At 43.4% G+C, this 23,043-nt stretch overlaps 1 protein-coding gene across 1 annotated transcript in view; it reads right to left on the bottom strand.

Annotated features, from left to right (window-relative positions):
- The window catches only part of LOC126310439 (lachesin-like), a 1,054,486-nt gene that overhangs the window by 60,813 nt on the left and 970,630 nt on the right, over positions 1–23,043 (bottom strand). Inside the window, exons 6-7 of the mRNA XM_049992112.1 lie at positions 10,302–10,457; positions 2,819–2,947 (exon numbers count right to left, since the gene is read on the bottom strand). Of these exons, the coding sequence (XP_049848069.1) occupies positions 2,819–2,947; positions 10,302–10,457 (285 nt within the window). The remainder of the gene's footprint in view (positions 1–2,818; positions 2,948–10,301; positions 10,458–23,043) is intronic.

Below are 23,043 nucleotides of genomic sequence, written 5' to 3' on the forward strand. Positions count from 1 at the left end.
CGCCGGCCTCCTCGCTCCGTTACCACTCCCCAACTGGCCACCCTACAACACGCCCGGTTCCCCCATCAGTGAGTGTGGAAAAACTGACTGGAATGTATGTAAAATAGCGTAATTTAAATACGAATATTTCGAGGTAGACTAATGCGATTTTTGGCAAAGAATGTAGAGTTATTAAAATGCACAGTAGGGACCACGAAATGAGTGGACCACAGCAAACTACGGCACTTACATCGTAGCCGACACCGGGCACAAGGCACTATCGTAACCTACGGTGTTGTCATTGCCGTTTTAAAATACTAAAACATTCTTTAATGGATGTGAGAGGCTCCATTGATTGTTCCGCAATCATTTAATCATACAATAATAGGTCTCTCTGTGTATGTATTCTCAGTACGTTACATTCTTGATGCTGAGGGATAACTGCCAATGCTGCAACAAGTGTCGAACCTCCACACGTGCTACTGCATTTCCCTGCAGTTATCTAGAGTTGAAAATACTCTAGATAAACCAGCATCATCCGTGACCGATGATTAAGTGCAGAAGTACGCTACAGGCATCGGCTGATTGAGGGGTTTTGAATTTTTTAAAGTGGAAGTTAATGGTTTTCTGCGCGACAGTGAGTTTTACTAACCACTGCAGATAACAAAAAGATTTAAGAGTTAAGTTTCATTTAATTCCTAAGAACAATGAGACAAAAATGAAACAGACAAATCCATTTCGACGGGCCGATGTGGTTACGGTTGCTAGTGACTAAACGTGCTTAGTACATTTTTATCATGTGGATTACGAAAGAGATTAGAAAAATTAACCGTTAAGTCTTTCTCCAAAACAAAAGCAGAAGCTGATGCTGTTCCAACCTTGTATTTTCCATCCTAGAGAGGTTATTTATAAAGAAATTATGAACCTAAAAATCAGAGAAAAATACACGAGCAAAAACAAAGTTCCGTAAAGACGTAGAAGCACTTTCACAGGTACTTATACTGTATTACCAAGTAATGAAGAACACAGACTGTGCTGTAAAACGACACTGTGCATTTCTGCCAACAATTGGAAATTGTGGGAAAATAGATACAAGGATTTACGCAAAAGAACGCAGATTCATAGGCTCATCTCTCTCTGTGTAAAGCTGAGTTATTTAACGTACATTGATAAGCTAAAACATTATGACCACTGCCCACCGCGAAGTTGTCTGCCGCCTGGGGGCGTTCAACACACTTGACACTGTAGGAAAGGTATGTAAGCGGAGAAGATATGACGGGGGATCCCGTCGCGAAGATATGGGCTGCAAATCGGGGAATCCAATGAGATAAGCGACTTTGACAAAGGGCAGATTATTATTGGTTCAAATGGCTCTGAGTACTATGGGAGTTAACTTCTGAGGTCATCAGTCCCCTAGAACTTAGAACTACTTAAACCTAACTAACCTAAGGACATCACACATATCCATGCTCGAGGCAGGATTCGAACCTGCGACCGAAGCGGCAGATTATTATTATTATTATTATTATTATTATTATTATGCAGAATTTATGGGCGAGCTCTCGAAAACAGCGAAGCTTGTCGAATGTTCACGTGCTACTCTAGTGAGAATCTACGGAAAGAGGTAGAAAGACAGTGAAACTACCACTGGGTGCTAAATGGTTGGAAGTCAATGATTCTTCACAGGACACGGAGTTCAGAGGCTTATCTGCTCTGTAAAGTAGGACAGATGGTGATCTGTGGCATCTCTACTGAAAGAGCAGAATACTAGTGCACGGACAAGTGTGGCGAAGCACATTATTGATCGCACATTGTTGAACGTGGAGCTCCGCGGCAGACTACCCCTACGCGTTCACATGTTGGTCAAACGACATCCTCCATTACAATTTCAGTGGGTACAGGACCATAGGGATTCGAGCTCCAATCCATATTTTTGCTACACTACGTCGACGGTCGTCTCCACAGATGCCTTCATCGAGATGAACGGCGCCTCGAAACGGGCGGCGTGCCACGGACGCAGGCTGATGGGAGCATTATTATGGTATGGGAGACATTCTCCTGCCCTTGAATGGGACCTGTGGCAGTAATCGAAGACACGCTGGCAGCTGCGAAGACGTGCATCCTATAATGCCTGATGTCTTCCCCGATGGCGATGTCATCTTTCAGCAGTGTACTTGTCCGTGTCTCAGAGCCAGAACCGTGCTACAGTGGTCTCAGGAGCATTATAGTGAACTCACATTGATGTCTCGGCGACCAAATTCGCCAGATGTGAATCTTATGGAACCCACTTCGGTCGCTATCGGGCGCCATCACCTCCAGCGCAGATCAGCGGCCTGTTATTAACGCGAGTTACATCTATTGTCACATACCTCTATAAACCCACCAACAATCTGTCGGATCCCTGATACGCAGAATCAGTGATGTATTTCGTTCCAAAGACGGACAAACGAGCTATTAAGTAAGTGGTCATATTGTTTTAAGTTACCATTGCATAACATTTTCGGAAAGTGGTCCAGAGCTCTCTTTCTTACTATTAACAGAAAGTGGTTATGAAAGAGCGGTGTACTAACAGGTTATCTGAAGATACTGGAAAGGCTGTTTTTAAATGGTGGTAGCAGTTTTTACTTAACTAATAAGTTAATAATGGTAATACACAGTAACATGAAAAATACCCAGGGCATTCTCAGAGAGGGTAGAAGTGTGCGCGGTGAGCCTGTTACCTTGTGTGCGTTACGGTGAGGCTAGAGCGTCAGCCGTGATGTCACCTGCCAGAGCACACCTACTGTGTATCCTCGCAGGAGTGAAGAATGCTTGGTTTCTGATTTAAAAGGGTACTCACACTGGACGCGCAGCACGATCCTGCGGCTGGCGCTGGGCGGCACGCCGTTGCTGGCGATGCAGAGGTAGGCGCCGGTGTGCAGGCGGCTCACCGACACAAGCCGCAGCTCCTCGCTGGGCACCTCCGGCACTGCGGCACAGCAGGGGCCACATCTCAGGCGGCTACCGTGGTGTCACACAAAGCAACATGCACTCACAGTACTGATAAAAGTACACTACGTGACCAAAAGATTACGGGCACCTATAGGCGGACATTAATACGGGGTTCGTTCATCTTCCACCTTCATGACGGCTTGAACCATGCTGTGAATAGTTTCAGTGAAGCAACTCAAGCATGTCCGCAGGAACGCTGTATTTAACTTTTTGACATATAGCGGCTCTGTTATTTACTATTTATTGGCCAACATAACGCTCTCGACTCTAAATAAATACACTACTGGCCATTAAAATTGCTACACCAAGAAGAAATGCAGATGATAAACGGGTATTCATTGGACAAATACAGTATACTAGAACTGACACGTGATTACATTTTCACGCAATTTTAGGTGAATGGATCCTGAGAAATCAGTACCCAGAACAACCACCTCTGGCCGTAATAACGGCCTTGATACGCCTGGGCATTGAGTCAAACACAACTTGGATGGCGTGTACAGGTACAGCTGTCCATGCAGCTTCAACACGATACCACAGTTTATAAAGAGTACAGACAGGCGTATTGAGACGAGCCAGTTCCTGGGCCGACATTGACCAGACGTTTTCAGTTGGTGAGAGATCTGGAGAATGTGCTTGCCAGGGCAGCAAACGAACATTTTCTGTATCCAGTTACGCCCGTGCAGGACCTGCAACATGCGGTCGTGCATTATCCTGCTAAAATGTAGGGTTTCGCAGGGATCGAATGAAGGGTAGAGCCACGGGTCGTAAAACATCTGAAGTATAACGTCCACTGTTCATAGTGCCGACAGTGCGAACAAAAGGTGACCGAGACGTGTTACCAATGGCACCCCATACCATCACGCCGGGTGATACGCCAGTATGGGGATGGCGAATACACTCTTCCAATGTGCGTTCACCGTAATGTCGCCAAACACGGATGCAACCATCATGATGCTGTAAGCAGAACCTAGATCAATCCGAAAAAATGACGTTTTGCAATTCGCGCACCCAGGTGCGTAGTTGAGTACACCATCACAGGCGCTCCTGTCTGTGATGCAGCGTCAAGGGTAACTGCAGCCATGATCTCCGAGCTGATAGTCCATGCTGCTGCAAACGTCGTCGAACTGTTCGTGCAGATGGTTGTTGTCTTGCAAACGTCCCCATATGTTGACTCAGGGATCGAGACGTGGCTGCACGATCCGTTACAGCCATGCGGATAAGATGCCTGTCATCTCGACTGCTAGTGATACGAGGCCGTTGGGATCCAGCACGGCGTTCCGTATTACTCTCATGAATCCACCGATTCCATATTCTGCTACAGTCATTGGATCTCGACCAATGCGAGCAGCAGTGTGGCGATACGATACACCCCAATTGCGATAGGCTACAATTCCACCTTTATCAATGTCGGAAATGTGCTGGTACGCATTTATCTTCTTTACAAGAGGCATCATAACAACGTTTCACCAGGCAACGCCGGTTAACTGCTCTTTGTGTATGAGAATTCGGTTGGAAACGTTCCTCATGTGAGCACGTTGTAGGTGTCGCCACCGGCGCCAACCTTGTGTGAATGCTCTGAAAAGCTAATCATTTGCATATCACAGCATCTTCTTCCTATCGGTTAAATTTCGCGTCTGTAACAAGTCATCTTCGTGGTGTAGCAATTTTAATGGCCAGTAGTGTATGTCCTTCCTTGTAGCGAGTATAAGTAACGTACGATTGCAGAGTGTGACAGACAGACTACGACGTATGGATGGCCGAAGCAGGTAAGGCGACCACTTGCGTGAAACAGGAAATCCGGGTTCGAGTCCCGGTCCAGCACAAATTTTTGTTGTCGTCATTCCTATACGCAGCCGAATGTGATTCATATCGCAACTACGAATACATTTTCTGTGTTTTTTCACTGCTATAGTCGCCGTGGTACTGCGTGTTCGAAGGAACATTGCACTGCACTTCTTGACAGCTCGAGGCTGCTGCTTCGTTCCTGGTGCTTCGTTCCCTATAAAATATGTTTATATCCTTTCACAATTAGTGTTATCTTAAAGTTACAACCACGAAAAACGATCCCGTATTCGAACTGAAAAGAGACTGAAGTTACAAGAGGATGTCATTGTGTCGTCCAGTGACACGAGTGAAATCCTGAAGAAGATTCCAGCAGAGGAATCGAAACATCGAGCACTGAGAAAGTTTGAAGAGAAATACAGCGAGACTTAATTACTAAGAAGATTTTACCATGAATGACAGAGCTGTCCCCTACCTTGTATGTCTGTCCTCTCAAGTGCTAGTCCTGTAGAGCGCGTTATGGCATTCCTTAATACGATTCCATATTCGCACGACAGTGTGGGATCCCGCCAACGCGAGCTACCAACTTGGAGAACAACGGTCTCGACAGACCACGATCCTGCCAAATTCCTGCAGTCTGGTAGACTTTTCTCCTTCTTACACCATGCATAACACGATCTTCTCACAAACTCCCGGACCACAGCACTATCTTCTCCGTACGGTTTGCAGTACGCATTATAATAGATTATGTTCTCTAGGCATTGGACAAACATACGTATCGGATTGCCATGAAGTACAGCGTGATTCAACGTTCAATATCACTCGGACAATGTCAACGGGCGTCGCTCTTTACTCCACCCCAAGCTGGAACTCAAGAGTGGTTCCTACTGATTATTTCACCTTATTATCGACAGCTACCGTCCTAAATTCTCGACGGCTCCTTTCCGTCAATAAGTGAGCTCTACATGGTCTTGGTTTAGCTGTGATTGTTCCTTCTTGTCTCCAGGTCACGATTACATCACCAACAGTGGACTTGACAATTTCACAACGTATGACATGTCCCGACGGATTTGTTACTCATGGGACATCCAATGTCTGGTCCACTTTCGAAGTCAGTTAGTTCTCCTGAGCGACTTATCCTCCTATTACCGCTTGTCTACTGGCAAAAGAATAATCGCTGCCTCCATTTATACCTGCGGAGATCCGCCTGGCCATGTGGTCAGTTCCACGTTACATAGAGGTATCAGGATACTTTTGATGAGACAGTGCGTTCTAACTCTGGTAACCACAGAACAGCCAATCCGTCGACAAAATCAACAAGTTCAGCCAGAACCAACGTCCACTTCGGAACGAGTATGTTGGTCACACCACTTAAATAATTTTTTTTTTTTTGGAATTATATTAGTGGGTTTTCGATTCTCGAAAGCAGATGCGAATAAGAGCACTGCATCAAGAACACCAATAAAATGAATCGCCACTAACAGACAGAGGTGTCTACTAATCTGCCCATGATCTGGGACTGCACGTGGAATTGGGTGTGATTCTTTGTATCGATGCCACTTTTTCTTATGAGACCAAGGGCTTTGCAGTTTTTCTCTTTACCGGCTGAAGTTGTTGTATTTGAGTTTATTTTACTGCCGAAGTAGTCAAAGAAATTTTTTGGTCTGAGTAGTACATCTGTCGTGTCGGTTGCTTACGATAATTTCTGTCTTCTGTGGATTGATTTCCACACTATACCTTGTGGTATATGATCTTGTAAGTTCTTGTATTTTTTTCAGTTCCCCTTCGTTTTCCTGAATGACAGCTACGTTATCAGAAAATCTTACCGTTTTTATCTCCAATCCCCTGAGTTTTAGTCCTTCGATAAATTTCTTAAATTCCTTAATGTCTTTCTCAATATATAGTATGAACAACACTACTGACAACTGACACCCCAGACACACTCCTCTCTTGGATTTCACCATTTCTGTTCGTGATGACTCTTCAGTTTTCACACATTCCAAATACATGCTCGCAAACGTAGTTCATATATAATTCACGTGTCCCTGAAATCTAGATCAATAAGAGACATAATCTTTATCAAAGAAGTACCGTTCACTTAATAAAGACTTTTTCTAGAGTTACAAACTGATGGTACTGCCGCGCATGCGTTGCAGTCGCGAAGACAGAAGGGCCACACCGCTCAGCGACAGCGCCCTCGCTGGTGAAACTGCAGTACTCAGCTGCCGTCGGTATTGTCAGTCCTATACAGGTCATGCCCCCCATGAACCATGGACCTGGCCGTTGGTGGGGAGGCTTGCGTGCCTCAGCGATACAGATGGCCGTACCGTAGGTGCAACCACAACGGAGGGGTATCTGTTGAGAGGCCAGACAAACGTGTGGTTCCTGAAGAGGGGCAGCAGCCTTTTCAGTAGTTGCAGGGGCAACAGTCTGGATGATTGACTGATCTGGCCTTGCAACATTAACCAAAACGGCCTTGCTGTGCTGGTACTGCGAACGGCTGATAGCAAGGGGAAACTACAGCCGTAATTTTTCCAGAGAGCATGCAGCTTTACTGTATGATTAAATGATGATGGCATCCTCTTGGGTAAAATATTCCGGAGGTAAAATAGTCCCCACTCGGATCTCCGGGCGGGGACTACTCAAGAGGATGTCGTTATCAGGAGAAAAAAAACTGTCGTTCTACGGATCGGAGCGTGGAATGACAGATCGCTTAATCGGGCAGGTAGGTTAGAAAATTTAAAAAGGGAAATGGGTAGGTTAAAGTTATATATAGTGGGAATTAGTGAAGTTCGGTGGCAGGAGGAACAAGACTTTTGGTCAGGTGGCTACAGGGTTATAAACACAAAATCAAATAGGGGTAATGCAGGAGTAGGTTTAATAATGAATAGGAAAATAGGAATGTGGGTAAGCTACTACAAACAGCATAGTGAACGCATTATTGTGGCCAAGATAGATACGAAGCCCACACCTACTACAGTAGAACAAGTTTAAATGCCAACTAGCTCTGCAGATGATGAAGAAATTGATGAAATGTATTATGAGATAAAAGAAATTATTCAGGTAGTGAAGGGAGACGAAAATTTAATAGTCATGGGTAACTGGAATTCGTCAGTAGGAAAAGGGAGAGAAGGAAACATAGTAGGTGAATATGGATTGGGGGGGAAGAAATGAAAGAGGAAGCCGTCTGGTAGAATTTTGCACAGAGCATAACTTAATCATAGCTAATACTTGGTTCAAGAATCATAAAAGAAGGTTGTATACATGAAAGAATCCTGGAAGTACTAAAAAGTATCAGATAGATTACATAATGGTAAGACAGAGATTTAGGAACCAGATTTTAAATTGTAAGACATTTCCAGGGGCAGATGTGGACTCTGACCACAATCTATTGGTTATGACCTGTACATTAAAACTGAAGAAACTGCATAAAGGTGGGAATTTAAGGAGATGGGACCTGGATAAACTGAAAGAAACAGAGGTTGTACATAGTTTCAGGGAGAGCATAAGGGAGCAACTGACAGGAATGGGGGAAAGAAATACAGTAGAAGAAGAATGGGTAGCTTTGAGGGATGAAGTAGTGAAGGCAGCAGAGGATCAAGTAGGTAAAAAGACGAGGACTAATAAAAATTCTTGGGTAACAGAAGAAATATTGAATTTAATTGATGAAAGGAGAAAATATTAAAACGCAGTAAACGAAGCAGGCAAAAAGGAATACAAACGTCTCAAAAATGAGATCGACAGGAAGTGCAAAATGGTTAAGCAGGGATGGCTGGAGGACAAATATAAGGATGTAGAGGCTTATCTCACTCGAGGTAAAATAGATATTGCCTACAGGAAAATTAAAGAGACTTTAGGAGAGAAGAGAACCACTAGTATGAATATCAAGAGCTCAGATGGAAACCCAGTTTTAAGCAAAGAACGGAAGGCGGAAAGATGGAAGGAGTATATAGAGGGTTTATACATGGGCGATGTACTTGAGGACAATATTATGGAAATGGAAGAGGATGTAGATGAAGACGAAATGGGAGATAAGATACTGCGTGAAGAGTTTGACCGGGCACTGAAAGACCTGAGTCGAAACAAGGCCCCGGGAGTAGACAACATTCCATTAGATCTACTGACGGCCTTGGGAGATCCAGTCATGACAAAACTCTACCATCTGGTGAGTAAGATGTACGAGACAGGCCAAATACCCTCAGACTTCAGGAAGAATATAATAATTCCAATCCCAAAGAAAGCAGGTGTTGACAGATGTGAACATTACCGAACTATCAGTTTAATAAGTCACAGCTGCAAAATACTAACGCGAATTCTTTACAGACGAATGGAAAAACTGATAGAAGCGGACCTCGGGGAAGATCAGTTTGGAATCCGTAGAAATGTTGGAACACGTGAGGCAATACTAAACTTACGACTTGCCTTAGAAGAAAGATTAAGAAGAGGCAAACCTACGTTTCTAGCATTTGTAGACTTAGAGAAAGCTTTTGACAATGTTAACTGGAATACTCTCTTTCAAATTCTGAAGGTGGCAGGGGTAAAATACAGGGAGCGTAAGGCTATTTACAATTTGTACAGAAACCAGGTGGCAGTTATAAGAGTCGAGGGCCATGAAAGGGAAGCAGTGGTTGGGAAGGGAGTGAGACAGGGTTGTAGCCTCTCCCCGATGTTATTCAATCTGCATGTTGAACAAGCAGGACACAAAAGAAAAATTCGGAGTAGGTATTAAAATTCATGGAGAAGAAATAAAAACTTTGAGGTTCACCGATGACATTGTAATTCTGCCAGAGACAGCAAAGGACTTGGAAGAGCAGTTGAACGGAATGGACAGTGTCTTGAAAGGAGGATATAACATGAACATCAACAAAAGCAAAACGAGGATAATGGAATGCAGTCAAATTAAATCGGGTGATGCTGAGGGAATTGAATTAGGAAATGAGACACTTAAAGTAGTAAAGGAGTTTTGCTATTTAGGGAGTAAAATAACTGATGATGGTCGAAGTAGAGAGGATATAAAATGTACACTGGCAATGGCAAGGAAATCGTTTCCGAAGAAGAGAAATTTGTTAACATCGAGTATAGATTTAAGTGTCAGAAAGTCGTTTCTGAAAATATTTGTATGGACTGTAGCCTTGTATGGAAGTGAAACTTGGACGATAACTAGTTTTGACAAGAAGAGAATAGAAGCTTTCCAGATAAGTACGTTTCCCCTTTTATTGCTTATTGTTGTCAATATTTTCGACGTGTGCGAAAATAGACTGAGGGTGTGATATTCATCACATTTTAGACCTGTAGGTGTCTTTGGTATTTGGATTCTGAGGGACTTGTACCACTGGAGGTTCAATAGCCGGAATATTTAACACTAAACACGCCTCTCATTCGCACCATAAACGACTGAATATTTTGCGAAGTCGGATGAAAACGTTGAATACGTAATCAACGAAATGGGTGTCCCATGAAAGCCGCGGTGAGCTGCTGTAATACAGAGCACGACCTCGGCCGTACTGTGAGGCAGCAGGGGGCGCGGCGCGGCGCGGCGCACGCACCGTGGCGGCCGGCGTAGGCGATGGTGCCGCCGTCCTCGCGGCGCCAGGTGACGGCTGGCTCGGGGTGGCCCCTGGCGCGGCACGACAGCGTCACGTCCTGCGACTCGCGCACCACCACCTCCGACGGCGCCGACTGCTCCTCCAGCGTCGGCGACACTGCAACAGCCGAGCACACGATCTGTTTTATACCGTGCAGCACGTTGTGAGCAATCGAGATTTCTGCATTACCGCTTTATTTCGAAATAAACGGCACAGAATCTCTAACGTCGATCAGTTGTAGAAATTTGGAACACGTATTATGTTCGAGTGTAAAGACTTTTTTGGAGACTAGATATCTACTCTGTAGGAATCAACATGGCTTTCGAAAAAGACGATCCTGTACACCGTGTGTATAGCAAAGTATACCACCATCTCTGAAGGGCTCGCTGTCTGGTGGTACAACGTGCGATGTGTGGTTTTCGCGAGCAATAAAATGGGCGAAAATGATGTTTTCGTTGATCTCTATTCCAGCTTTCTGTACAGATTCCGGAACTCTCGGAACCGAGGTGATGGAAAACTTTTTTTGATGTGTGTATTTGATTTTATATTTATAACCGCATACTGACCTGTCAAGAAGTCGTGTTCTTCCTGCCACCGCACTTCACTAATTATCACGATCTAACTTCAACTTATCCAATTACATTTTTAAATTCTCTCATTTACCAACATGATTGAGAGGTCTGACATTCCATACTTCGACCCGTAGAATGCCAGTTTTCTCCCTGATGCTGACATCCTCCTGGTTAATACCTGGACGGAGATCCGAATGGAGGGCTATTGTATCTCTGGAACCTCTGGAAGATTTTAACCAAGACGTTTCGATCATCTTTTAACCAAAACAATGGATCTCCCTGAGCTCGAGAGAAATAACGGATTTAGCTTACCCTTGATTTCAGCTGTTCACATTGCCAGCACAACAAGGCCTAGTTGGCTAATGTTACAAGGCCATGACTTAAATGTTGTTGTATCCTCGACCACCTTCTTGAACGATAGAGCTGATATACCTGTTAGCGGAATTTCGTAGAAAACTTTGATTATTATTTTCTTCTGCTGGACGGTTGCTACATTCCATCTATTACTCTGTTTCGTTACTCTTCGAGAAACCTTACAGTCGTCACAGCCTGTTCTACACACATGAATCTGCCATACAATATATTTCCTCTGCTGCTGGCCTCATTTCTTCCCAGATGCTTTGAGAGCTTTTCTGAAACCTGCCTCTAGATCTAGAAAGTGTTTCTCATGGAATATTTTCTACAAATGCATTATCTTCTAATTTCGAACTTAATCTTTCCACATAACGGTCCAAATATAGTTTTATTTCTAGATCACTATTAGATACCATGGAAGATGTTTTGCTGAAAAGACATTCCTCCGCCTGCACCAATCGACTTATAATAGATTTCATTTTTCACAAACGGTTTTCAACCTTGTGTTTGGTGTGAAAATGTTGTATTGTGGTGCCCATCTCTCTTTTAATATTAAGCAAGTCGCAATTCTTCTTTCTTTTTCATCATCATCGTCAACGTAGCCTATGTTGTAAGTGTGATATTTACATCATTCAACAAGTCTTCTACTTCTCCCACACATTTGCTGGAAGAAATTTATTTGTCAATGAAGCTAAGTGTTGGTATATTTTCACACTACAGTTTTAATTACCTTGTGAAAAACTCTTCAGTTAATTCATTCCTTGTTCGAAGTAAAAGCAACAGAACTGACAGTAAACTACACTCCTGGAAATTGAAATAAGAACACCGTGAATTCATTGTCCCAGGAAGGGGAAACTTTATTGACACATTTCTGGGGTCAGATACATCACACGATCACACTGACAGAACCACAGGCACATAGACACAGGCAACAGAGCATGCACAATGTCGGCACTAGTACAGTGTATATCCACCTTTCGCAGCAATGCAGGCTGCTATTCTCCCATGGAGACGATCGTAGAGATGCTGGATGTAGTCCTGTGGAACGGCTTGCCATGCCATTTCCACCTGGCGCCTCAGTTGGACCAGCGTTCATGCTGGACGTGCAGACCGCGTGAGACGACGCTTCATCCAGTCCCAAACATGCTCAATGGGGGACAGATCCGTAGATCTTGCTGGCCTGGGTAGTTGACTTACACCTTTTAGAGCACGTTGGGTGGCACGGGATACATGCGGACGTGCATTGTCCTGTTGGAACAGCAAGTTCCCTTGTCGGTCTAGGAATGGTAGAACGATGGGTTCGATGACGGTTTGGATGTACCGTGCACTATTCAGTGTCCCCTCGACGATCACCAGAGGTGTACGGCCAGTGTAGGAGATCGCTCCCCACACCATGATGCCGGGTGTTGGCCCTGTGTGCCTCGGTCGTATGCAGTCCTGATTGTGGCGCTCACCTGCACGGCGCCAAACACGCATAGGACCATCATTGGCACCAAGGCAGAAGCGACTCTCATGGTCCTCGACGATACCCCAGGAGCAACAGTGTCCCTAATTTGCTGGGAAGTGGCGGTGCGGTCCCCTACGGCACTGCGTAGGATCCTACGGTCTTGGCGTGCATCCGTGCGTCCCTGCGGTCCGGTCCCAGGTCGACGGGCACGTGCACCTTCCGCCGACAACTGGCGACAACATCGATGTACTGTGGAGACCTCACGCACCACGTGTTGAGCAATTCGGCGGTACGTCCACCCGGCCTCCGGCATGCCCACTATACGCCCTCGCTCAAAGTCCGTCAACTGCACATGCGGTTCACGTCCACGCTGTCGCGGCATGCTACCAGTGTTAAAGATTGCGATGGAGCTCCGTATGCCACGGCAAACTGGCTGACACTGACGGCGGCGGTGCACAAATGCTGCGCAGCTAACGCCATTCGACGGCCAACACCGCGGTTCCTGGTGTGTCCGCCTTGCCGTGCGTGTGATCATTGCTTGTACAGCCCTCTCGCAGTGTCCGGAGCAAGTATGGTGGGTCTGACACACCGGTGTCAATGTGTTCTTTCTTCCATTTCCAGGAGTGTACAATTCTCGCTTGGACAATTCTTAATTCCGTATGTCAGGCGGACTGTCAGATGAAACAGCGACTAGCACAACTAGTAAAAATTATTGGCTTTAATCTACAGTCACACTTTTATTTTGCACATTTGCATCTGGTTTCGGCACTAAGTACCGTCATCAGACTATCCCCCTGCAAACAGTCGTCAATCTCACTTGCTAACTTAAATCGATTTCTTTTTCTCTTCCTCAGTCATTACTCAATCTTTGGAAGTTGTACATTGCCCTTATGCTCTCTTTGTCTTAGGATTTTGAACATCTCATCCCATTTTACTTCTTTAAGGCTTTCTCTGGTATTCGACTATCTCTTTTTTCCTATTTTTTCCGACGTCAGAGTTGCACCTGTCGTACCTTTCCTGAATCCGATTTTCCTCAGAAACTCTTCAACTTTTCTTTCTGTCCCTGGATAATTATATTATTCTGGTGACCTGTCTGATGTCAGGCTGATCGATCAGTAGTTTTCAGATTCGTCTGATCAGGTCGTGCATCTCAGATGATTATAGCAATTCTGAAATTGTTCTTTGACTTGACTTTTTAGAGCACCCTTCATTTTTTATGCTTTTCATTTCGGAGACTGGTTTGCTGCAGGTCTCCTCTCCACGCTAGGCTGACCTGTGCAAGAATTTTCATGTATGTACCCTATAGCTACTTGACCCTGATTAGTGTATGCCAGTCTTGGTCCTTTATGCTACTGTTAACGCCGACGCTTCCACCACAACCAAACTAAATATTCCACGATGCATCTATATGTGCCATATCGACTCATGTCTTCTTTTAATCGTATCATAAGTTTCCTTTCTCGCTGATTCGATCCATCCATCTTAAGAGATCTTCTCTAGTACCATATTTCGAAAACTTCTATTCTCTTGGCAGTGTTTAACGTTCAGGTTGAACTTCAATGTAATAATGGACTCGAAGCAAAATTTTTCACTATTCTTGAATCTATATTTTATGTTACCATGTCTTACTTTTTCTGAGTAGTTGTTCTTGGTGTTGCCACTTGCATTTCATAGATCTATAATTGTAACGTCGTCAGTTATTTTGCTGGCTATCCCTTATTAATTCCCTCAGCTTCTCTTGATTTGATTCCTTTAGGCTACTCCTGTTTTAAATTTATTTATTTCTGTGGTAAAATCTGATCATATTAATTCATCACATGTTTCTCCCGGATTAAATTCTTTCATCCATTAGATTTTTTGATAAATCTTTAATCTGTTAGGGCATTTTTCAGTTTGTTTGAACTACTTTTGGAAATAAACAATCAATAAGCTTCGATGAATATATTATTCACCCTGCTTGATAAGCCAGTTTATAAGAATTAAATTTACTAACTATAAAACTGAGCATTGCATTAGCAATCAGAAACAGTATAGGAAGAAGTGTGCACGTTGCAGGATAGTAGTTAAAGTACAAAGTTTTTTTATTTTTAAAATTATGTGTGGAAAATTTGTTTGCAGTAATCTTTTTTTTATTCTGAAACATTCCGCACAAACATCAAAAACTGAAGAAAATAATCTGCCCATTGCACTAATAATTGTCTCAGGGGGACTTTTCTTTATAATATCTCTTATTCAGAGAAATTTGGTCCCTTTGCCCTTCCTACAAAATCATTTTTGCGAAACCTATAGCACTGGTTTGTTATATCATCGTTTAAATTTTGAGTGTTTCCTTGTTTCACTATATCTATGGTAGCATGCGCGCTCTAATTATTTATTTATTTACCACATTCATCATTTTATTCCATTCCCATCTACATTTTGCATACTTCACATATAGTGGTAGTATGCCCCTTGTTTTTTTTATTTTAATTTAAATACACAGGTCAGCACTGTTAACACTTGGACCTTTAGCGGTAATTTTCTGTCGCTAAAGTTCGTACTGCATGGATAAATTAAGAGGCGGCCTGTATCTATCAATGGGTGACACATGCTTGATGGTCTTACTGACACTGGATTCTAAAGATTTTTCTTGCCATGGCTGAATGTACGTGATATCTCCCGAACCGTTCAAATATACCTCGTCGTAGGATCCACCTTCGTACCTGGGAGGTCAGCGTGGATGATTGCCAAATGGAGGACTCGAGTTCGATTCTCGGTACTAAAAGGGATTTTTCCTGGAGGACTGTAACGGTGTGCTTTCAGCCTCGTAATGTCAATTGGGTAGCTACTTGACCCAGTAGCAGCAGATCTAGGCCACGAACACTAACAAAGGCCGGGAGAGCAGCCTGCTGTCCTCGCGTCCCTCTATACCGCATCCAACGACGCCGTTCGTAGAATATAACGCGGCGGTCGGTCGTACCAATGCGCCCGCCAGGGCCTGTGGACTGAGTTTACATTTTTATATTGTGATAGGGGAAGATCTGATCTACCACAGAAATCTGTAATTACGTATTCTGTTCTTCAGTAACACTCCCTTCCTCTATCTTATTGCTCGCATTGTCATGTGATACGAAATTTCTTGCCTCATAAGCATATTTTATCAATGTACTATGTAAGTAGGTCTACTGTTTGAAAGCTTTCAAATTCACTCCGTGATATCCGTTTGCACAGCCGTGCTTGACATTGATTTTAACGTAACGTAACCCAGCTAGTGTTTTCGTGTATCTCCTGCATTTTTCCAAAAGTACTGTATCCTTTCCCAGTTTTCTCGACAGTGAATTTGACACTAAAAATTGAAATTCATTGCGGAACTTAAGGAGTTTCCCTATTCTCTAATTTCTGTTTGTGAGCCCGTATTCTTCCCCACCTCCACTTTTTTTAATTCTGCAACGATTGCATTGTAGCTCCTTATCACTTATTTTATGTATTGACTTATTCGTTCAATTTGTTTATATACTCAATCATATTTTCTGCCTGTGTTGTAGGCATTCGTACCTTATGTATAGTTGTTGGTGTTATTTTTATTCTTGTGAGCATAAGATCTCATAGTACGCAGAAACCTATTCCCGTTTTTCTGACATTGCTGTTATTAGCATACGTTCATTTGACCAACATCTTTATATTATTTGCATTTCACTCTTACTGCATCCAGTGTCGGCCAATGAACTTCCCTCTAAAGATTTTCTAGCTTTAATTTTGAAAGTCGTCGGCTGTAGACACCTTTCACGTTACGTATTCTTTTCACATCCAGACATATTTCCGATGAAACAGTAACCATTAAAGTACTAAAAAATTTTGGTGCTGTTATAGACACATATATATATACATTTTTCAATCGTCACACACGTATCGATAACCATGGTACGTCTCATTGAACCTGCAGACGCTCTTCCATCTGCTAGGGTAGCTATGTGTGTTGCTGGGCTATACAAAGACATGTCTTATGAAAGTTGCATAAACTTTGAGATTAGCCAGACAATCGTTTTTCTTGGCACGGTGAGTCGGTTAGAGTGGGACGCATGGCTTGTGGCCAAAGAAACGCTCTTATCGTCTCTTCCATATGCTGCCGTGAACAGACTCTGCATTCGTACCGAACTATTTAGTGTTAGACTTATTTTCTTTTGAAATTGGAATGGGCAAACTGAAGTGACATCGTTCTGAATTTTGGTGACATGGTTGCTTCATTGCTCTGCATCTACATTACGTGGGACATCACTTTTACTCATGTGAAATACTCTGCAGTCGTATTTCTCCTGGGCAATGTTAGTTCCTGGATCAAGTTTACAGCACCGCTACAACATACGGAAATCAGCATCCAATTTCTGGTTATCTGAGACTACATTGGCTTCCTTCATTGCTTTTTCATTCACTGAAAATAATTATAACTGTGTACATATGGTTCTCGGGCGAGTTGTTGGATGTCGTTGTGAAATTTCCTCTATATTTCACCTGTACTTTTGACTGATATCGTAGGTGGCAAACATACTGTTAAGGCTGTGACTGAAACGCCAAATAAATGGCATTGGCAAGCATATTCAAATACAGAGATATGTAAACAGGCGAATAAGGCGCTGCCATCGGCAACGCCTTTATAAGATAACAAGTGTCTGGCGTAGTTGTTAGATCGGTTACTGCTGCTACAATGGCAGGTTATAAAGATTTAAATGAATTTGAACATTTATAGTCGGCGGACGAGCGATGGTACACAGCATCTCCAAGGTAGCGATGAACTGGGAATTTTCCCGTACGTCCATTTCACGAGTGTACGATGAATATCACGAATTCGGTAAAACATCAAATCTAAGACTTCGCTGCGGCGGGAAAAAGATCCTGCAAAAAGGGGACCAACGACGACTGAAGAGAATCATTTAACGTGACAGAAGTGCAACCCTACTGCAGACTGTTACAGATTTCAATGCTGGGTCATCGATGAGTGTCAGCGTGGGAACCATTCAACGAAACATCATTGATATGAGCTTTCGGAGCCAAAGGCCCACGCGTGCACCCTTGATGACTACACGACAAAGTTTTACGCCTCGCCTGAGCCCGTCAACGACGACATTGGACTGTTGATGACTGGAAACACGTTGCCTGGTCGGACAAATATCGTTTCAAATTGTATCGAGCGGATGGACGTGTACGGATGTGGAGACTAACTCATGAATCTATGGACCCTGCATGTCAACATGGGATTGTTCAAGCTGGTGGAGGTGCTGTAATTCAGTAGGGCGTTCGAATGATATGGGACCCCTGATACGTCTAGATACGACTCTGATAGGTGACACGTACGTAAGCATCCTGTCTGATCCCCTACGTTCATTCATATCCATTTTTCATTCCGACGGACTTGGGAATTTCCAGCAGGACAATGTGACATCCCACACGTCCATAATTGCCACAGAGTGGCTCCAAGAACAATCTTCTGAGTTTTAACATATCTGCTGGCCATCGAACTCCCCATACAAGAACATTATTGAGTAAGTCTGTGATGCCTTACAACGTGCTGTTCAGTAGAGATCTCCTTTACTGCCCCCGCCCACTCCCACCTCACCATCGTACTCTTACGGATTTATGGACAGCCTTTCAGGATTCATACTATCAGTTCCCTCGAGCACTGATTCAGATATTAGTCTAGTCCACTGACGTCTTGTTGCGGCGGGGCCCTACACGACACTAGGCAGGAGTACCAGTTTCTTGGCTCTTCAGCGTATCTATGCCAGGCTAAGAAGAAACCGCACAGGTGTGAACGCTCCAAATTCGGTCTTCAGCAGCGCAGATGACCGTAAAACTCTGACACACGGGAAGAGGTTGTCAATCATACTTGTGCGCTGCCGCCGGCCGCCCTAGAGCCCTTTGTCATGAGCCATCCGGTGTAATACGTGGAAGACGGTGTCAACCTACACAAAGGGATTGTCGCTTACAGGCCAACAGTTGACACTATCCTGCACAATGAAGTGGCGTCCAGAGAGCACGGGCCATATCACATTCAGACAGCTTATCGAAAGAGCTACGCCACCTCCGTAACGCAGTTTTACAGAAAGGATATTCTGAACGGTGCCTTACACAACGGGCGTGTAAGACAACGTGAGGAGCTCTAAGAGTCTAAAACAAAGAGTGATGGTCGTCTTGAGGTGTTCCTTCGAAAATAGGAAGATTACAAACGATCTCAAATGCATCTTCCGTCCGTCACCGAAGGTCAGAGCTCTTTTAGGCCAAGTAAAAGGTAATCTTTTCTTAAGAAGGCCTGGTGTCAATAAATTCCCTGTAGCTGCGGGACAAACTATTCTCACCGTGTAGGAGAGATACGTCAATCACTGACAACATACACGTGGGGTCACGGCAGAGAAATCTGCAGTGGTTCAGCATTGTCACAGTACAGGACACAGTATGCATTACAAAAACCCGAAAATTCTCTCTTTCGTCTTCGTACTGGAACAGTGCTATCAAAGGAGCAGCGTAACTTCGCAGCTCGATTAATCTGCTAAATAAGGATACAGGATACCTAACTAGCACAGCTTGAGATCCAGAGCCGCCCATGCTAAAATCACAGTGACCATAAAGAGGAACTGTTGTTGGTACAAGGGGTGATGCTGCGGTGGCGACGTAGAAATTCCGATTACAACTGTGAGGAGGGGCACACGCCAACTCAGACACTTATGATATCTGCAGATGCTTCCCGACAGGGGGCGCTGGGCAGTCCGAGGGCAGCGCTCAGTATAACTGACAGCCTCCGCCCTTGCATCGACGCTGTTGGTTCATCATCCAGCAGGTAGCGCAACTGTCTCTCTCTCGCTACCGATCGGGATATCTGCGCTGTTGGTCACTGAATTGGCGCGTTCACGCCTGCACGACTTTTTCTTACACCGGCATAAGTAGGAGTCTACGGTGACAGCCTCAGTAGTGTGCTCGACACACCTGAAGATGTCTGTCAATTACGCCGATGAAATATTGTAGAAACTTCACGACTTCCGACATCTCACCCGAGAACCGTATATGCAATAATATGGCCGTTTGTACGAATTCAGGATGATTTTCTGTTGTCTTCTGAAATGTGTAGTCGATTGAAGGGAACTCGTATGTAATACATGAGATTTTGTATCCATTTAATGCGCTGTATATACATTCCTAGACAATATAAATATACTGTGAAATTCTGGCGAAGTTATTTTTCACTCCTCTGATCTTTATCAAAATCTTCACATCATTTTAGAATATCTTTCGTAAAAGAAATACGTTAGATATCATCATACTCAAAGACGAGACAGAATAAACTGCCCTCAGCAGGGGTGACACGTTCTTATTTTTAAATGTGATAACATGTTGCAGTGATCCTCAAGGAACGTGTTCGCAGCGACGAAGACGTCGATTTTAGTTACCTCACGAGCTAGTTTTAGTTTATTAAACTTTTTAGAGTACAGTGTGAATATCCATTTACATTGCAGGAATCACACCTATCAGGGGTGATTCATTATCACACATTGAGAGTATCCACGTCAGATCTCTTTTACATCTTACGGTCACAATATATGCCGGTGTATCTTATGTCAAATCTCCATTTCATTATTCAGTGGCGCTGTGAGAAAGTTCGTAGACGCTACATGCGTATAACATAAAGTTAGTCAGATAACTTTTCTGTTCGCTTATGACTTAAATTTTATATAAAGGGAAATGTTTCAAAGCATTAAAACCGGAGCCATAGTATCCTACTTAAATCAGTGGCAGGCGTCCACCTTTCTCACGTATTTCAATATTTTAACCAGTGTTAACTCCACTCTGACAGGCACCTCCAATCTATTTGAATTAGGGACTTAACCGGAATCTTTTGACAAGTAGGAGATCATGACACTTTCAATAACAGGCCACATGTCCAGTGGATTCACATTATGCATCTTTAGTTCATTTGTTTTCTTTGCATTTCGCAACCTCATATCGATAATCAAGCCTGATTCGTCCACCTTTAAGGGTATTTTTGCACTCGAAAGGCATGAAATTTTCCTGAACCTTCATCTGCTCTGCCGCTCTCTTTTCACATGGCATTACAAGTCTTCTACCGCCTTTGCTACAGATAGATATTCAAAAACTAAGCAGTGTCTGGGTGGTCGAACCTGGGACACATAACGTTTGAATTTGCAGTCAAGCACACCTACACCTACATCAGTAATTTATGTCAGTAAAATTATTATGCCGGAATCGCGAACCTTATTTTGTAAGTATGTGGAATAAAAACAGCTCCCAGTTGCGGAAAGTAGTAGTCGAAAGCTCTTGCCCTAGGTTTCAACCCATATAACTTGACCTTCTTCAGAAGTCCTATTACGTTTCAAATGCTGATCATAATGTGCCACCAATAGGCTTAGATCAAATTAAAACTGGCTATAGTAATTTGTCAATTTTAATTATGAGTAAGCCTACCACCGACACATCGTTATCGGAATTTGAAACGTAATAAGACTTCTGAAGAAGGCCCACTTATATGGGTTGAAACCTAGGTGAACAGCTTTTGCCTACCATCTTACGCAATTAACGGCTGTTTTTATTCCAAATATTATTTCTGCACAGTTGCTGCTGCAGCTATGCTTAAGATCATTATTTTGTTACCTTCATCCAGAACAAGTTTACTCATGGAGCATAGGGATGGTTGCTAGTTTTTACACACATCTAACCCATAAATTGAAGAGAAAAAAATGTCCGCCCCCGGTAGCTGCGTGGTCAGCACGACTGAATGTCAATCCTAAGGGCCGGGTTCGATTCCCAGCTGGGTCAAAGATTTTCTCAGCTCAGGAACTGGCTGTTGTGTTGTCCTAATCACCATCATTTCATCCCCATCGACGTGCATGTCGCCGAAGTGGCGTCAAATCAAACGAATTGCATCAGGCGAACGGTCTACCGATGGGACGACCTAGACACACGAAATTTACATTTTTTACAGACACAAGGGTTGGGCAGGGAGTGAGACAGGGTTGTAGCCTCTCCCCGATGTTATTCAATCTGTATATTGAGCAAGCAGTAAAGGAAAAAAAAAGAAAAATTTGGGGTAGGTATTAAAATCCTTGGAGAAGAAATAAAATCTTTGATGTTCGCCGATGACGTGGTACTTATGTCAGAGACAGCAAAGGACTTGTAAGAGCAATTGAACGGAATGGACAGTGTCCTGAAAGGAGGATATAAGATAAACATCAACAAAAGCAAAACGAGGATAATGGAATGTAGTCGAATTAAGTCGGGTGATGCCGAAGGAATTAGGTTAGGAAATGAGATACTTGAAGTAGTAAAGGAGTTTTGCTATTTGGGGAGCAAAATAACTGATGATGGTCGAAGTAGAGAGGAAATAAAATGTAGACTGGCAATGGCAAGGAAAGTGTTTCTGAAGAAGAGAAATGTGTTAACATCGAATATAAATTTAACTGTCAGGAAGTCATTATTTGTATGGTGTGTATCCATGTATGGAATTGAAACATGGACAATAAATAGTTCGGACAAGAAGAGAATAGAAGCTTTCGCAATGTGGTGCTACAAAAGAATGCTGAAGATTACATGGGTAGATAACATAACTAATGAGGAGGTATTGAACAGGATTGGGGAGAAGAGAAGGTTTTGGCACAACTTGACTAGAAGAAGGGATCGGTTGGCAGAACATGTTCTGAGGCATCAAGGGATCACCAATTTAGTATTGGACGGCAGTGTGGAGGGTAAAAGTCGTAGAGGGAGCCCAAGAGATGGATACACTATGTAGATTCAGAAAGATGTAGGTTGCGGTAGTTACTGGGAGATGAAGAAGTTTGAACAGGATAGAGTAGCATGGAGAGCTGCATCAAACCAGTCTCAGGACTGAAGACTACAACAAAAACACCAACAACAAAAACAACAACAGCAAAATACAGAATGGTCGCATGATAATTAATATTGTGGTTCTGTTAAAAATTCACTACCATGAATCGAACGCGGCCTCTACTGATCGTACGCATACGCGTTCATAATTCAGCTACAGAGGTGGACAAGGTAGTAAGGTGGCGACATCTTTAATACGGTGCTTCTGTACGCGCTTTTTGGAATAACTTAGTTGTAGCAGATATTAAAACTCGCCTCATGAACGTAAAATGGCGCTTTTTCTGTACAAATGTGAAGAAAATAGTAAAAAATTTATGATAATCCGATATTCAAAAGTGTTCCGTAATTGTATTTACACAAGACTCCGAGGACAAAAAACTCTGAGGTCTTGTGTTCACACAGATCCATCAGAAAGTCGCAGGAGTAGGGGTGAGGGGCGATAGAGAGAGAAAGAGAGAGAGAGAGA

The sequence above is a fragment of the Schistocerca gregaria genome, chromosome 1 (assembly GCF_023897955.1).
Source record: "Schistocerca gregaria isolate iqSchGreg1 chromosome 1, iqSchGreg1.2, whole genome shotgun sequence".
NCBI classification, from domain to species: domain Eukaryota; kingdom Metazoa; phylum Arthropoda; class Insecta; order Orthoptera; family Acrididae; genus Schistocerca; species Schistocerca gregaria.